Source organism: Osmia bicornis, chromosome 8 (genome assembly GCF_907164935.1).
Source record: "Osmia bicornis bicornis chromosome 8, iOsmBic2.1, whole genome shotgun sequence".
Classification (NCBI taxonomy): domain Eukaryota; kingdom Metazoa; phylum Arthropoda; class Insecta; order Hymenoptera; family Megachilidae; genus Osmia; species Osmia bicornis.
In genome coordinates this window covers 9,417,145-9,433,198 of record NC_060223.1, presented here as the reverse complement: position 1 = coordinate 9,433,198, position 16,054 = coordinate 9,417,145, and the positions used below count along the sequence as shown (strand labels likewise).

The window sequence follows — 16,054 nt, the reverse complement described above, 5'->3', positions numbered from 1 at the left end:
AATTTAGAATAGAATGAAAGGAAGCCGAAATCGAGATAAAGATCTTCATATTTAATTGCATGATTATTCTTTAATTAGGAGGAAAATACATCGTATTAGAACATGTAGCGTACAAAATAAATTAACTTTTCTTTATTCACTTTTTATTACACGTGCGGGAAGCAGCTTCTTTCTGGTTGAAAAAATGACTCAGTTAACATATTGAATTACATACTTGCTCTGGTATTATTTAACACTCAACTGATGAGACACGTAAACCTACGTCTTAGTGAAAAATAATTATTGAATACGCGATAGGATTTGCAATTTTTAAAATATAAAATTTGATGTATGCGTTTAATTAAATAGTTAAGAAAATAGTTAATGTTGCTATAGGTCAAATTAACAATGCTTTAGCTCTCATCGATTAAGCGTTAAGAACAGTAAATAATTTTGACAGTTTGTCATCCATCACAGATTCTTCCTATCAACATAACTACATTTTTCGAAGTGACATTTTCCTAGCTAATTTTCTCTTCTTCGATCCCTTCTACCATTTTCTTGTATCGCTTTTTCAGGGTTTGGTACGTTTCATTTTCCCTTGCATTCTTCAAACCTTCAACTTTTTCATTCTCTTGTACTTGTCTCAACATTATGGAAAATTCAAAAGTATACATTGGTCACAGAAATTTTCGCAGGACAGGAACCGTACATTAACGTTCGTTTCGTGTACCATCATTTATGCGAACTTGTATAAAGCATAAAAATTACTGTAACGATTTAAGTGTTAAATATTAGGTTTGTGCAAAAGCTTTATCGTATCGATGTAATGCTCTATCGAAATAAAACTACGGATGTTTATTTATAAGTTTTGGAAACATAGATTCAGAAGATTCATCTATGAACGTTAACATTGACTATTTTAATTGATAAATAGTATTTTGGATTCAATTGTACGTCAAATCTTTCACACCAACCTAATTAAACGCATGATAATGAACCGAGTAGATAATTTAAATACGTATCTATTATCACAATGAAAGAAGAAATACATTACAAGTCTCCTTGATGTATTAGAATGTTTAACGTTGATAGTGTTATGTACGCGAACGCGTAAAGTACCTTTCAGTTTCCTTTAACATGAAGAATTTGCATGTTTCAACTTGCTACTTACTTTAGGAACACCCTGCCTTACATATACATATCTTAATATATGTATAATTTTTGTCAAGTTCAGTACATTAAATAAGTACTCTCGTTATCGGCTTCTTTACTTTCGTTAAAGAATTATTTTCTAAAACATAAGATGATCAGTTAATTTAACAATATATCTAGAGCTTTGTCTCAAAAATATTTTTAATCCTATTTAAGGAAAAAGATCTATAGTAAAAACAGAAACACCAAATGGAAATAATCGTTGCCCCTCACTTGTCTTATGGCACTTTTCAACTTTTTCACGTTAACACATTTTTTACATGTTTAAAAACGAGAAGAACAATGTACATAATCTATATTTCATTTAAACAAACTTCATCAATAGGGTAAAAATTATTTTTTTTTCCTTAAAAAATCATGATTTTCCAAAAGAAGAAACGAGGTTCATGCGTGCAACGGACAGTCGTTAATTATATTTTGAAAAACCAAAAGTGTACCTAACAAAAAACAAAGAAAAAAAAAAAGAAAGAAATGAACTTTAAGACATAACTTCAATCTTCTTCTTCATCGTTACGTCAAAAATGGAGAATGTTCGTGTCTCCCCGCAATCATTCAACAACTGACATAACGCTATAACAATTGGCAATATCATATAACTTTACATATATCGTTATTTCCGTGTTGCCTCGTGAAACGGCTATCATAAATATTATTCTATCCTCTTTTCATTAATGCAAAAGCACCTCATGCGTGCCCTACACGAACGTGGACCATCAATGCTTACACGTTGTCGTCGTACCCTTACAAGAGTAGTTTACGATAAACGCTTGACTTGTTTGCATGTACATTACTAGACAATGCGTAATACTAGACAATAGCGTAATACATATTCGACTCTAAAAAGTTCAACATCTTTTGCTTAAGTACCATGTGCGTGTGTGGGGGAGATTCGACGCGTAGGCGTCATCATTTTTCTGTTGAATATATTCACATATAATTATCCTGCTGGTTAACGAATGATATAGTTTGTGCTACCCAAGCTCATAAACCAGGCATGCACAGCAAATAGTAAAACAATTTTCTGTTCATGCCAATCATAAACGCTTCCATCGTTTTCCTAAGTAATTCGTAACAATCATTCAGTTTCATTTTCACGTTTAAGTACTGGCCACCTTCTAGACACGTTTCTCATTAACGTTTCAGTCGTTTTTTTTTTTTTTCTAATTCTTTTCGTGTATCCTTATATCTACGGAATTCATTAATTTAGGTTTTTTGCTTTATTCATTTTTGCTCTTTTTCGGCGATATGTTATAGGCGGCTGAATAATCTTGGGTGCATGATAATTTTGGTTTATTCGTGCAGGAATGATATTAATCTTTTCTAATCTATACTACTCAATATTATTTGTATACTTTCTTTTAAGTACATCATAATAGACATTTAAGTGTGAGCCTCTTGGAAGTCGAACTGATTAACCTTAATTAATATAATTAACTTACTAAGTTTAGCTTGAACATTAAGAACGAACAAATATACAGTAAATTATTTAAATTGTAAATTGTACAATACAAATTGTAAACGCATACAAATAAATACATTTAGAAAATTCTTCACGCTAAAAAATAAAATTGATCAGCTCAACTTCTGAGAGGGTCAAGCGGGTTATCAACAACGTCTAGTTTGCTCCGCGAATAAGTGCATTCATATCTAGAACATTGTATATTTGATTAACCGATGAAATTTCGTTCCTAATGATCAACATAGGATCCCAACGATTTTTTTTTTCTTTCATTCCTATATTTTCATGCTGTGTGCGTAAACTACCTAACATGTCAGGGGATTACACGCGTTTTGTGCACGCTCATTGTTATACATCGTCATCAGTATGTATTAAACATCTCTTTAAGATGGCCTCTCCTTCATTTGAAATGAAGTCTTCTCTTACGAAGATATTACTATGCAACAACAACTATACAATTTATGTATAGTATTTCAATTCAAGGGAATTCTATCGGTACGTATTCTAATCAAAAGATGCGAGATATCCTTGCTTGACTTACTCCGTATAAACGCTTGATACTACCCCTCGTTTCACAAAAATTTAACCAAGTAATTTTAGGAACTATATCTAGTGATATACCAAATTTCATGAAAACTTGTTCGACAATTCCCTTATCGATAGAACTCCCTTAACAAATTCCTGCCGCTACAACTGCACCTGAAACGCTTGCGTCGCGTTTGGCATAACGAAGGGATTCGTTGCGTTCGACTGTTGGAGATTTTTCGCAGCAATCTCGGCCCATTCGGCATCGAACGGATCCGACGGGCCGGTCCTGGCGATTGGTCCCATCGCGGCTGATCCCAGAGACAGAGCTCTTGCGTGAAGCGATGGTGCTCGTCGGGGACTCGTTTGTCCTTGCGAAGAAGATTGCACTGATGATGGTACCGAGCTGGTTATACTACCCAGCCATTGCTCTGGTTTTGGCAATGGTGTTGTTGTTGAAACTGGTTGAACCTGAAATAATGAAGTATTATAAAATTTCATAGATACAGATTAATTTTTAGTATCAATAACAGGATAGAAATCATGATCGTATGCACCACCTCACCGATTAAGAGTTAAGTTTGAAAAAGAAAGAAAAAAAAATTAAAAACCACTTACCGGCGGAGTGGAAATAGTATTCGAAACTGCAATCTGACTAATCTGACTAACATCAGCAGCCACGGTACTAGAAATAGCCGGCAAAATGGGCGTAGTAGTGGGTGCTGATGCTATGGATGCGATCCCAGAATTAACCAGTACCGATGTATTTGCAGGTGACGTGGATGTACTTCCTAGAGAGGATGTCGATACTGAACTAAAGGCGGAATTTGCTAAAGACGGTGTACCGAATACACCAACAGCATTGGCAACTGCTGAAACGTTCATCATGACTGGAGTGGGTGCATTTGTTCTTGGAGGAACGGGACTTTGATTAGTAGCTTTGTTTCTAGTCGGTGTAATACGATTCGAAGACGACGGAGATTCTTGCCAGCTGGAACCTTCGTTTAAATTATTGAGATCATCGTTCTTATCATTATTATTATTGTTGTTATTATGGTTGTTGTTGTTGTTATTGAAACTGGGACCATTTTGTAGCTTTAATTCATCCAGCGAACTACTGATCGTTACTGTAATGGTACGATAATAATTATTTCTTTTTAATTCTCAATAAATTCTAACGTTTAATTATGTTTTAACATACCAGGCGGAGTGTCACTGGTGGAACCTGTGAAGAGTTGCTTAGCCACAGAGCTTGCGCTACCACGGCTAGGCACTGGACCAAAATCATCGCTACTCGAAAGAAGAGAAAGTCCTCGTGAAAGCTGCTGACACATAGCTGAAACGCTATCTTGACCGCCAGGCGATATTTCCGGTATTGGACTCACTGTAAAAAAATAGGAATCACCATAAAGAAACTTTCAGTAATTCGACGATTAATTCGGTGCTTTGAACTGGTGTTGAAAACTACTAACAGTAAGTGCATGCTTTTAACACGTGTTACATATTTGACAGAGATTGTACAAGGTATTTAAAAAAATCATCTGAACGATAAAAGAAAAACATTAATGGCTACTCTGATTAAGTTTTTCTTTCATTTGTATTTACTAGGCTTGTCTATTACTAAGAATCTACAGATATTTTAATTACTCTTATATGTATATGTTATTTTTTGTATGTAGTGGTAATGGTGTACTTTCTTTGAGATAGTATACATGTGTCGGTAAAAGATGAAAATGTATTCTAACACAAGTACATTCGAGAAAAACTACAAAACTAATACAGCAAAGAACATTGTTTCTCGTTTTCTGTATCTTCTATTATTTTAATTCCGTCTAACGAGTGTACATGAAATGTAACTGTATATTTAAACACGGAGGAGAAAACGTCATTCAGCACGAAAAGAGAAGGAAAGGAAGGGGGCAAGCAATAAGAACAAGTGACGGAATAGAAAATAATGACCTTCGTCGTCTCCTTCGAACTCTGTTGCAAAAGTAAAGAAACATATTATTCAGTGTTGAGAACTGAAATATTTATGTAAAAGAAGACAGAGTAGAGGATGTGCTTTGTTCAAAGGAATTACTCTACAAGACACAAAATGTACAAACAATTTATCAGAAGTGACTCGTTTGCAACACAAAGTTCATTTTTACAATTAATCTCCACTTGTCGATCAAAGATACATGTAATATTAAGGTAAACGTTTCCTGGGAAATTCTTAATTAGAATAATTACCTGATGGTTTCGAAGGTACGACTTGAGACATAGTGGATGGCATTCTCGATAAATCTGTTGGCTCGAGGCTGTGGCTACGGGCTCGTTCAAGATTACTAGGAAGATCATTGATCCGTAAACTAAGTTGCCTCTTAAATGGAGAAGCTTGATTCAATTGCGTGAAACCACGGAAGGAACCTTGTCGTTCGAGCATCGACAAGGTGGCGTGTGGTCTCTCGATCGCAAATGGGTTGTAAACCTGTTTCACCGGAGGTACATCTGCGGAAAAACATCTTGCACATTTTAGACAATGATCAAAAGTTGAAGAATAATATAAAGGAGAAACGATATCGAAGAAATAACTGACCTACTGCACGTTCGCGCGAATCCTGCAATCGTTCGGTAAGACTTGGCTGTCTAAAGCTGCCGCTCCTCGTGAACGTTGAAGTTTTTGAATCGAACGTCATCGTGACACCGCATTCCTTGTCCCTCCGCTGTTTTCTCTCCAAACACGCGGCGAAAGCACAGCCTACCGCGTGACTCAAACGTTCTCCCTGAAAGAAGAAAATAAATCAATAACCGTTCATACCTTATATACGATAGAAATAGAAAGATTGTAATTAACCCTGATTACCCAGGTTAACAACTTATGGGATTTACGTTTACCGATTCTTTTAACGCCAAAAACCCATGACACATCCATCGCCTAGTCGTTCCGTCTCTACAAATATAACTAAATCCCTTTTCATGATTTCGATCCGGCGCGCAAAATGAAACCTTTTCTATCGTTTGATCAACAATTAATCCCTTCGTTTCGTCTTCAACAACCCTCAAGCCGTCGCCTGATACGTGTAGCACGGCTCGTACTGGCCGACGTCTTGAATTCTACAAAGAATTTTCATTCAATTTTCACGTATTCATAATTAACTTTCATCGTTACTTACCCTAAGTACTTTTAAAGCTTCTTCGCATACTTGCATGCCCCTTGACTCGAACACCTCTACACATCCCAGGTACTGTACAATTGAAAGTGAAATATTAATCGACACCCCTGATAATAAATACGTACAAGAAATCGGACAATTATCCTGCTGAATATTAAAATAATTATGTTAATTGCAGGATTCATACCTTAACATGGAAAGCGCATGTAGCTGAACGAACAGCAGTTTCATCCGCCTGCCATTGATGGGGTTTGCTGGATTCCGGTACATGAGGATCTTTCCGTCGTCGGAAGCTATCTCGGAAGCTTCGTCGCAGCCGATCCATTCTTTTCCCCGGTGACCTCTCACGCTGAAAATCACGAAAAGAGTAATTTATTATCTTCGTTACAATTTAAATAGACTCTCTGATCCCACGAAGCACACCGTTTTAAGATAAACCACATGGGACCAGGGTGAACCAGCATTACGTGGACTGTCCCCTCGCGATTTTAAGATCCTTATGATGGTACCCAGAGGTAGTTTTACGAGTGGTAATTCCTACCTTGCTAACTATACTTTATACTTTTCAGGTATTCCCAACCTACCGAATGGAGTTTTAATAAAGGAGTCAAGGTAATAGGAGGAACTGGCAATGGTAGCGTTAGATACTTTCAAATGGCACCTGGTTTGGACACGCCAACCTTGAAGAGAATTTTGGAACTTGCCAATTTTGATTTTTGCGAATAAAAGGAAGCACTTTCGAGGAGTATGAGATGTACATTGAAGTAAAAAGTTATACTGGAGAAAAAGAGAATGCAAGAGAGCCACTGAGCCGTGCAAAAGAGGAGGACGAGGCAGACATTCGAGGACGAATGTTAGAACAAAAGGATGATTTCAAGGAAAATGGGAGCGGGGACATTGCCGTAATTATGTAAGTTAAGGGTCAGGGTGGGTCTGTCCTTCCACCCTTCTAAATATTAACTAGCACCCTCGGTATTTTAATATTCTAGAGTTAGTATTATTTGGCTATTAGCGATCATGAAGAAAAAGATTGAGAAACACTGGTCTAATGAAATAATTACCATTAGAATGCCACATCTTTTCCGATGGCAATTTTTCTATTCGTGGTATTTCATGCAACAGTTTCGCATGTTGGTTTGGTCTTACACTAATCATCAGGTACGACCTTGAAGAGTGAAAGAAAATATGACGGTAAAGAATCCATGTGTTGTTATTTACGCATGCAGAGACAACTCGTGCGTATCGAAACATAAAGAGATAGATCCGGTATCGCAATTTTCACCAAGGGAACAGCAGGTAGATACTACTCTGAACATGATAAATAAATAATCGTGTATAACTTTGAATGCTACGCCGAGTAAAGCTATAACTTGTCCGCGGTGAAATGGTTAAATATTTAGAAAGCACTTTGGGGGCTTTTATTGTCCAGCCGCGCCTGTGAATGATAACACGGTATGCATCGATGCCACGGTAAAGAAGGGTACAAGGTGTTAAAAAACACCGTCAGTACCGACCATTGGTCGAAATATAAATTTATATAAATGCTAGTATTTTACCAAGAAAAATATAAATTTATAATTTCGAAAGTAATCTGCTAATGAGAGTTTCGTGTATCACAATTGTCCGACTTTTAAAGTATACTACTTTTATAGGTCAAGCCACTGTTAAAGTAGAGTTGCATTCATTGCAACAATAAATCACATTTGTACACGCGTGATCCATCATAATCATATCAAACTCGCTTTATTAAGTTCGTCCCATACATTCCACTTGAGAATGAACTCTGCTGGCTTCAATTCAGCATACCTTGCACTTAACTCAACTTTCATCCGTGATTATTTATCAACGGAACGCGACGAGAGTACCTACGTACATTTTATTTTTAATTCAGTTTTCAAACAATTTTAACTTAATCAACGTTAGGATGTCCATAGATTTTGGAGGAAATTAGGAACTTCAAATTTCTAGCCCCTTAAGTTGGGCAACCCGCCTCGCACCGGTGTATCACCGGTCCACCGCCGACCTGTCACAGGGGCTCTTCCATATCTATATATGTGTCATGGCTATGAATCAGTTTTATTAAAAATCGATTCCATGTCATTGCTAAGGAGGCGTGTAATGAATGGTATTTTTTTATCGAACGTAAAAATCGTAAGTTTCTAAATGAAAATTGTAAATCTTTTGAAAAAAAGAATGTATCACGTCAGTAGTTACGAATACGTTAATTAGGGTCACGGAACAATTAAATGCGTAGACATTTAAATTTATTCATTTACCCTGTAATATCACGCTCGAGGTTTAAAGCAAACACAGATATTTACACCTGTACACGATAAAATATCAAAGTCGTTTACGTCGAAAACGAGTAAGAAAAACACCTAAAAAAATGGATTTTTAATAGTTATTCCTGGAACTGTTCCAATCTCTCTACAGGTGTCCCTCTTCTTGCAGAACCCTTTTATTATTCCTTTCCTACTTGTGATCCTTATCAGCCCAGGTGATAGTAGCAAAACCAGTTATACACTTAATTGTGTAATATCCGTCTAGTGCAAGCACTTATGTGAAGACACATGACTTTGCACAGTAAATACAGTAAAATCTGTTTATAGGCTGGTTGAATATCTTCTTTACGCACTACCGCTTAAAGGTACAGTACGTTTCACAAATATACCAACCAATGTTTGAATGCTTTATCCTTTCAGTCAGTGGCGCAATCGGGTGCGGGGGGGCGACGGGGGATCAGAAGGGTCAGTTACCCCTAAATCTCGATTTGATTTATATAGATTAAATTACCATTTATGAAGAAAAGAATATTACTGATGTTGAGAAAAAACGTATGACTCATACATACACGCATAACAGCTAGAATTTATTAGGTATTAACTTTTTATGCAATCATGAAATGAGTAATAAAAGTTTCTTAAAATTAAATTCAAATAAAGATTTCTTGAATTGTTTTAAATTCAACGAGTTATCTCCAGGCTGCGTTCAATCAAAATCGATAAATACGAACAAAGAAGTAGCGAGGTGTATTCTCCCAGGTAGAATCATCACCTTTCCTCCTGTACCACCAGTCACGTGACCCCCCTCGTACATTCTACAGATTCCTACCACATTTTATCCTTATTCCGTTACGCGATAGAAAGGAAATTTTTCAACTAATTTTCTCATTTACAAACGTGCTCCTAAGATTCGTAACGCGATTGATTAATTAAAACCTCGATAATCGAGGGTCAAGCTTTGAAAGGCCGATTGCTTCAACTAACGCTCCATTTAACGGTACTGCATCGAGAAACAAGCCTCGACACGTGGGCATCTGTTAACGAGAGTTATCGTTGATGTAAAACAAGATTGCAACGTACCGAGAGGCGAATACCATTTCCAGCATGGCTGGTAGCTCTTTCGAGCGGTTGGTGGGCGGATGGATGGTTTCCCATTTCTTTCCACACGCTGATGTTTTCAGAACGTGCTATAGCGGCCGCATCAACAATTCAAACACCCCTGGGTCCTTCCCTTGATCCTTATTTCCTTTGGTACACCATGCGCAGTGACACTACCACCGAACGTTCCTCCACTTTTCGGACACTTTAAACGATAATCCTCGAACGAAACAACACTATTTTATTTTATGCACCCTCGATACACTTGGGCCCAACATTATATCGTGTTATTCCATCAAGGACACTTTCACGGGTACAACGACTCCGTATAGCATTGGTCATTCGATTGAAAGATTTTTTAAATCTCTTTTATTCGAGAATTGTATACACAACGATCGAAAACGACACTGAGAACGCGAATAACTGTGAGAACTTCCTGATCGACCACTGTGTTGTATCATCTCCAACAGACTGAGTTTCATCGTGAGGTTTCAATACACTGAACAACTTGTCGCTTCCTATATTTTTCCACTGTTTCCTAATAAATTCTGTCTAATCGACAATCAAATCAGAGCCGTAAAGTTTCAAACAATCTCGATCTTCTCACGGACAGTGAATGTTTTAAATAGGCATGGCAGCGCGACGTTGCCAGAAGCCGGCCGGTAAAAATGTACACCTATCGGGACGGATCGACGAACGGGTAAAGAGACCTCTTCTTTTTCTTTCTTTCTTTCTTTCTTTCTTGTCAGAAGCAAACAGTTCAAACTGGTCGTACGACTTGGCCCTAGAGGTTGACGTCATGGACCCTACCTAGAGTGGGATTCCAACTATCCTCTCTTAGTTGTCTCTGTTCTAGCTCACCTTACAAAACAGTAGTGGGGATCTCTTGTATCCTGTTACCCGCTTCTAGGCATCTTCGCCACGCGAAATCCTCGGCTTTTGCTTCTTAATCATCGTCGCTTGGTAATCTCTCTCCGTGCCTAGTTATTTTTAATCGATGACGATTCCAGTCTCTGATTTACCTGGAACTTGACGTTCCTTTTCAAACGTTTCGTATTATTCTCTTTTCACCTGGCTGGAAATGCCGTCGAGACTTCGTAAGGAAAACATTGACTCTTTTGTTCAATTTCTTTTACGTATGTACACTTTTGGTTTCTTTTTACGAAGATATTTACAAATTGTATTAAAATAGTGAAAATTCCTTTCTTTCATTTATACTCCTTTTTTCTTTAACATTTAAACGATACGCAAAGGGTTCGTCGTCAGATTGTCGATACAATATCTTTCATTTTATTTACAGATTATTAACATTGTTAGTTACAGTGTTAAGTAGAAAATGAAAATGTTTATTCGTTGATGGATATTTAAATTATATTATGTGGTTAACGAAATGACGAAACAGCCATAGTACGAATTCCCACGTTTTTCCGTTAGGACTGTTGTCGTCACGCTCAGTCACTTCCGGCGATTTCACCGGAACTAAAAGCTTACGTTTGATTTTTCGCGTCGGTGCAGAATCCATAAACGACGATACGCGAAATTGATTTTCTTCGTAAAATATTACCAGTCAATTGAACATTTTTCAAAATTAAAACGTAAAAATATTTCACCGTTCAACTTTGCGATCAATGTTCTATTTAGAAAATTGATAGATTTTAAATAATTTGATAAAATTATCAACAAAGATTGAATAAATATATGACCGCACAGAAGTATTTGACAATGTTTAAATAAAATTGCTGTTTTTTCTTCGACAAGCTTCCGCGCCATCTGGTGAAGGTATTAATTCGTATACCGAACGAAACTTTCGATAGCTAATGCGTGTAGCAGGAATTATACTGTTCACTGTTTATCGTCGAAGGAAAGTTGTTGAGAACACTGCACATTGTCAATCACATTTGGCATCGCTTCAATGCGGTCATAAGACGGAGTAAATGTATTCACTTTCACTTTGAACAGAAAAGAGTCCGACGAGGCTTCGTCTTCCAATAATGTGGCAAAGTAACGTACAACAACCCCCCCCTGTAACACTCGGAAAGCGAATGCCATGGTTGAAACTGGCCCAGGTCTCTTTACCCCAGGTCCTACGGTGTGGCAGGGATGCACCTTCTTTCATTGGTGCCCTGTCCCCTCTTCGGTATTTTACTGATGTCATCTTCTATGCATCAGTAATTGATTAGTACATATCTTGTACCGATTTGTGTATTACTTTTGGTATTGTGCAGGGGCTTGAAAATTCATTCCAGTCAACTTTAAGGGGCACGCATTGTAGCAGTTACAATTAATTACCGTCATTAATTCTTCGCCTATTTGAAAATTATAATAAATCTGAACTCCAATAATTCCTATCGTCTTTGCATTCCATCCATTCAAGTACGAAATCAATCCCCTCTTTTACATGGTACCCGTGGATGTTACAATCAATCCCATGTGCCTTATTTCCTATTGTAAAACAAACTTGCTTTTGCTATGCTTGTTTTCATCTCCTCTGAACATCTCGCTGTCCAACAAAGCCGAGTTTTAACGCGAAAAACCGGTTTCTCGGTTGCATTTATGCAACCCAAAAAGCGAGCTCGATCAACATCGTGGAAACTCTAACGAAATAATACGATGGAATTATTTTAGCGTCTATCAAATTGTACGTTTGGGAAAGATTTCGATGGTTCGAAGTTTCAGGTAAGGTTAGATCGGGGTTGGTGCTAGAAGTTTACGGCGGTGAGTGCAGCTGCTGCTGCGAATGATCGTACATCTGCTAAGACAGGACTAAAAGAGAGGTTCACTGTGAAACCAAGTGGTCTCTTCCTACATCTTTTTTTTTTTTAATTATTAAATAGTCTATTTCATAGTTATATCCAAATCTTTAGCAACAGAAAGTTAGTTTTCAATAAACAAATTTTTCATCAGACTACACATCAAACAACCGCAGTTTTTTATCAAATGAAATGCTTTTATATTTAGCGGAGGTATCCCTCTTATAGCGAGAAGAAATGTACGTGGTTGTAACTGAATGGGGTACCGCCACATTCCGGAAGAGATGTGTCAGCTTTTTTAAATAGCCGTTTAAAATTCCTATCGGTGTGTATACATATCCAATATCCGAATGTAAATACAATATTTTTATTAACAAAATTTGATTCGCAATAAGAAATTTGATAAGAATTCCTGAGAACTATAGTCGTCTATAGTAGAGAAAGGGTTAAGCCTTAAATGGTCTAGTCGACTTGAATGAAGGTACTATGTCGTGATGGTTTAGGTGATCCTTTTTTTCTCGAATTTTATAGCGAATGAGGTAACATCTACAATGTTCCTTTACTGTTAGAATTTTCTTCTATGGCAGGTCAGGTCCTTTAACTTGATTAACAGTGCCAAGTGTTTAATATCTTGCCAAGTTGTTCGCTTGATTAATAATCAAACAGCTATAAATCAATATCTGTGCTGGATTTGTTTTTGATTTTTTTTGTATATTTTCTGATACACCATATGGTCTCAGATAAAAACCACATGTCAGTACATTCCCATGAACTTCAAACCGGCAGGTAGCTTCGTATGTATAAAGGTACCTGTACTACAATACAAATGTAAATGTACATGTAAATGTAGTGCCACTATAGGTGTATTACATAATTCTTTTTACTATTCTTCAATTTGGTAATCGATCCAATAAGTAGCAAGCTGTTTTCTTGGGAAATACTAGGAACAGTCTGAAAATAGTGCTTCCGTGTTTTTTCTAAAGTTCAAGGGAGCCTTTTACGTGATGTACGAAGCACTGCTGCTACGTTCACTTCGAGGGTGAAGACGATGCACCCCTATATTTTTTTAAAATAGAACTCTATTTTTTATCGAATATTTATTATACAAATTTTTATCGAAATCTCGTAGCGAAAGTCGTAAGGATTAGGGCAACTAACGCCGCACTCGAGAATCCTTCGGGTCAATACTTGGCCAGAAGAATCGTTGATTCATTACAAAGGACTGTATAAGCTACTTGGATGTCTACGTGCCCTATAAAAATGCACATGGTGCCTTATATCGGGCGAGACGGTTCCCACGATACTCCGTGCGTCACCTTTCTATGAGAACATTTCGCTAGGGTGAAATATACGTGTCTGTACATACACGCTTACGGGATACCTACCCCCTCCGTTGATAGAGTTAATCGTTGAACGAAAAACGTTGAATTCTTGCACTGTCCGTGTTATAAAATAATTATTATTTTATGGATGATAAGAAATTTTGGATTTTCTCAATTTTCATTTTTTTGCCGCAACCCCTTCAATTATGTTATTTTTCGACATAATAAATCCGGGACAGCGCGAACGCTGGTCCCGACTACCAAAAATTGTGCGCTCGACATACCCACATTAGGAGTATTCGCAAGGTTCAGCCCCACCGCAGTGCAATGGAAGGGCCTCGCCCAGAAGGAACCGCCTTCCTGATCACGGTGTCCTCCGCGCCAAGTAAGTTATAACAAAATATCAATACCGATTAATTATATTACATGCACTATTCTTTTTCCTCGCGAGAATTTTCCTCAAAACGAATGTCATCTGGTGGTCAACAGTCAATTGTGATTGAAATCAATAGGCGCTTTCTAATCTCTGTTCAATATATCCGTTGATCTTTTGTCTAAAATTGATTGGTTGTATATCTAGTGTTTTATAACGTTGAAAATATGCCTGAATAATAAAAGAAGAACAGCCGAATCGATTTTACTCTATACTTCTTTTTAAATTAGAAAGAACGTGATAATCAATTTTAGGTACATAATGCATATAACTTTAGTGGAAAGAAATCAATTGTCATTTTTCAACCCCTAATTAGTGATGCGTTATTTTCGTTAACTAAATTAATTCTGAATATCTGAATTCTGAATTAGAATCTCTTTCCCCTACATTGCTATTTTTTCTAGACTTTAGGACCTAGAGAAGTTTACTATGCTCGGTACTGTACCATCGTATGACAAGGAGAATGAGTCAAAGACAAGTCTGTCGTCGGAACTGATGTTAACGCAGAGTAGATATTTGAAATTTTGTTATGAAGGTAACTAGTCGTTCTTTTGGGTAGAAAAATTTGACAACTAATCTTTCAAATGTCGCGCGAAAAAAAGCTGCGCCGGAAAATACTTATACGCGTCTGCGCATGCGCACCTGTTGGAGGGAACATTGGTCGTATGTAATGTTTCCTCGTATTATGTTTTTTAATTTTAGATTGATAAAGGGGCCAATTTACAATAATTAATCAACATTTAACGAATCAATATTTACAGACATACTAAGGTGTACAAAGACAAATAAATTCTTGACACCAGGTTCCAGTATGCCTACTTCTAAAAGTGACGCTTGTTTATTGGAAAACAGCTTCTATTTAACTGTCAGTCTCCACAGTCCGTGTAATTAATTCGTATTACAAGAGCGTTACCTTTTACTCGCGGGTTGCGATATACAGAGTGTTACGCTCGAATCTCAGATAACCATTTATGAACGCGAGAGGAAAATGAAAGAAATCATTTATTTTCTTTTCCTCTGCCCAATGACAATGCGCGGAATCGATGTTTAGCGCGATATTGATCGTTCAAAGAAGTTGATCCCGCAAGAATAAACGTGCGCGAGAAGGACGAGCGAGTAAAGCCGTGGTCGAGAAAGGTCGCATTTACATCGAAATCGATAACTTGAGAAGCAACCGCAGGAGGGGGCTATGTCTATGATCGCAACGATATATTATGATCATTACAATACCTGTTTTAGCTGACTCACACAGTGACAGGTATACATTGTTAACGACACCAGTTTTTTAAATAAATACCCATTGACAATTAGAATTATTCGACTCACCTGTCGAACCGCCGGTGGAGCTCCGTGGCCGACGATTACAAAACTCCCGCGGCACTTCTACAGCGACGAGATCTTCAAGTGTCAAATCTTGGCGTAAACTGGCGTTCGAAAAGGAGGACAGAAAAGAGGAATCAACGGTGGTGAGTGGATGAATAGAGAGCGGTGAAAGAGCAAGTGAGAGAATGATAGTGGGATGAGATTTGGTGGGGGAAGGACGAGACCGAGAGGGAAAGAGAGGAACAGAGGGAGTGACAGGAGCCGCGAGAAAGATAATAATGCCGCAATCAGCGAAACCAGTAATGTGAAAATCCGCGAGCGACAGTTAACGCTGTTTCCTCGTGCCGCAGCTAGCTCGTAAAGAGCACACGGCGCACAGGTTTCTCTTTCACAGCGGCATTTTCACCGTGGTAGCCGAAACCGGACAGCGAGATCCGCAACGCAGCGAAAAACCCCCAGCCGGGGCCCGTTTTCGTAAACACTTGACTCCAACTATCCGCGTATCGGGAGCGA

At 37.7% G+C, this 16,054-nt stretch overlaps 1 protein-coding gene and 1 non-coding gene across 5 annotated transcripts; both read right to left on the bottom strand.

Annotated features, from left to right (window-relative positions):
- Nucleotides 1–105: 105 nt before the first annotated feature.
- On the bottom strand, nt 106–15,972 carry LOC114875248 (protein numb). 4 transcript variants are annotated; one of them, XM_029185333.2, is made up of 10 exons: nt 15,545–15,972; nt 6,521–6,682; nt 6,334–6,405; nt 6,056–6,274; nt 5,757–5,943; nt 5,411–5,668; nt 5,138–5,158; nt 4,380–4,562; nt 3,797–4,305; nt 106–3,649 (listed from the first exon to the last, which is right to left on the bottom strand). In XM_029185333.2, the coding sequence occupies exons 2-10, from the start codon at nt 6,656–6,658 to the stop codon at nt 3,341–3,343; spliced, it is 1,896 nt and encodes a 631-aa protein (XP_029041166.1). In that variant the 5' UTR covers nt 6,659–6,682; nt 15,545–15,972; the 3' UTR covers nt 106–3,340. The 4 variants fall into 4 exon arrangements, with proteins under 4 accessions (XP_029041166.1, XP_029041163.1, XP_029041165.1 ...); XM_029185330.2 differs by lacking the exon at nt 15,545–15,972 and adding an exon at nt 9,696–11,888; XM_029185332.2 differs by lacking the exon at nt 15,545–15,972 and adding an exon at nt 7,395–9,041.
- Nucleotides 14,015–14,178, bottom strand: LOC114875324. The gene has a single exon (XR_003789242.1). It is a non-coding gene; the product is annotated as a U1 spliceosomal RNA (small nuclear RNA).
- Nucleotides 15,973–16,054: the final 82 nt, after the last annotated feature.

Bases quoted from the DNA above. Each gene is read 5' to 3' on its own strand.
- LOC114875248 (XM_029185330.2), bottom strand. From the start codon at position 9,770: ATGGGAAACCATCCATCCGCCCACCAACCGCTCGAAAGAGCTACCAGC. The intron at 6,406-6,520 runs GTATGAATCCTG...TCAATTGTACAG, and splicing joins CATGCGCTTTCCATGTTAAG to TACCTGGGATGTGTAGAGGT. The intron at 4,306-4,379 runs GTATGTTAAAAC...GTACCATTACAG, and splicing joins CACCAGTGACACTCCGCCTG to TAACGATCAGTAGTTCGCTG.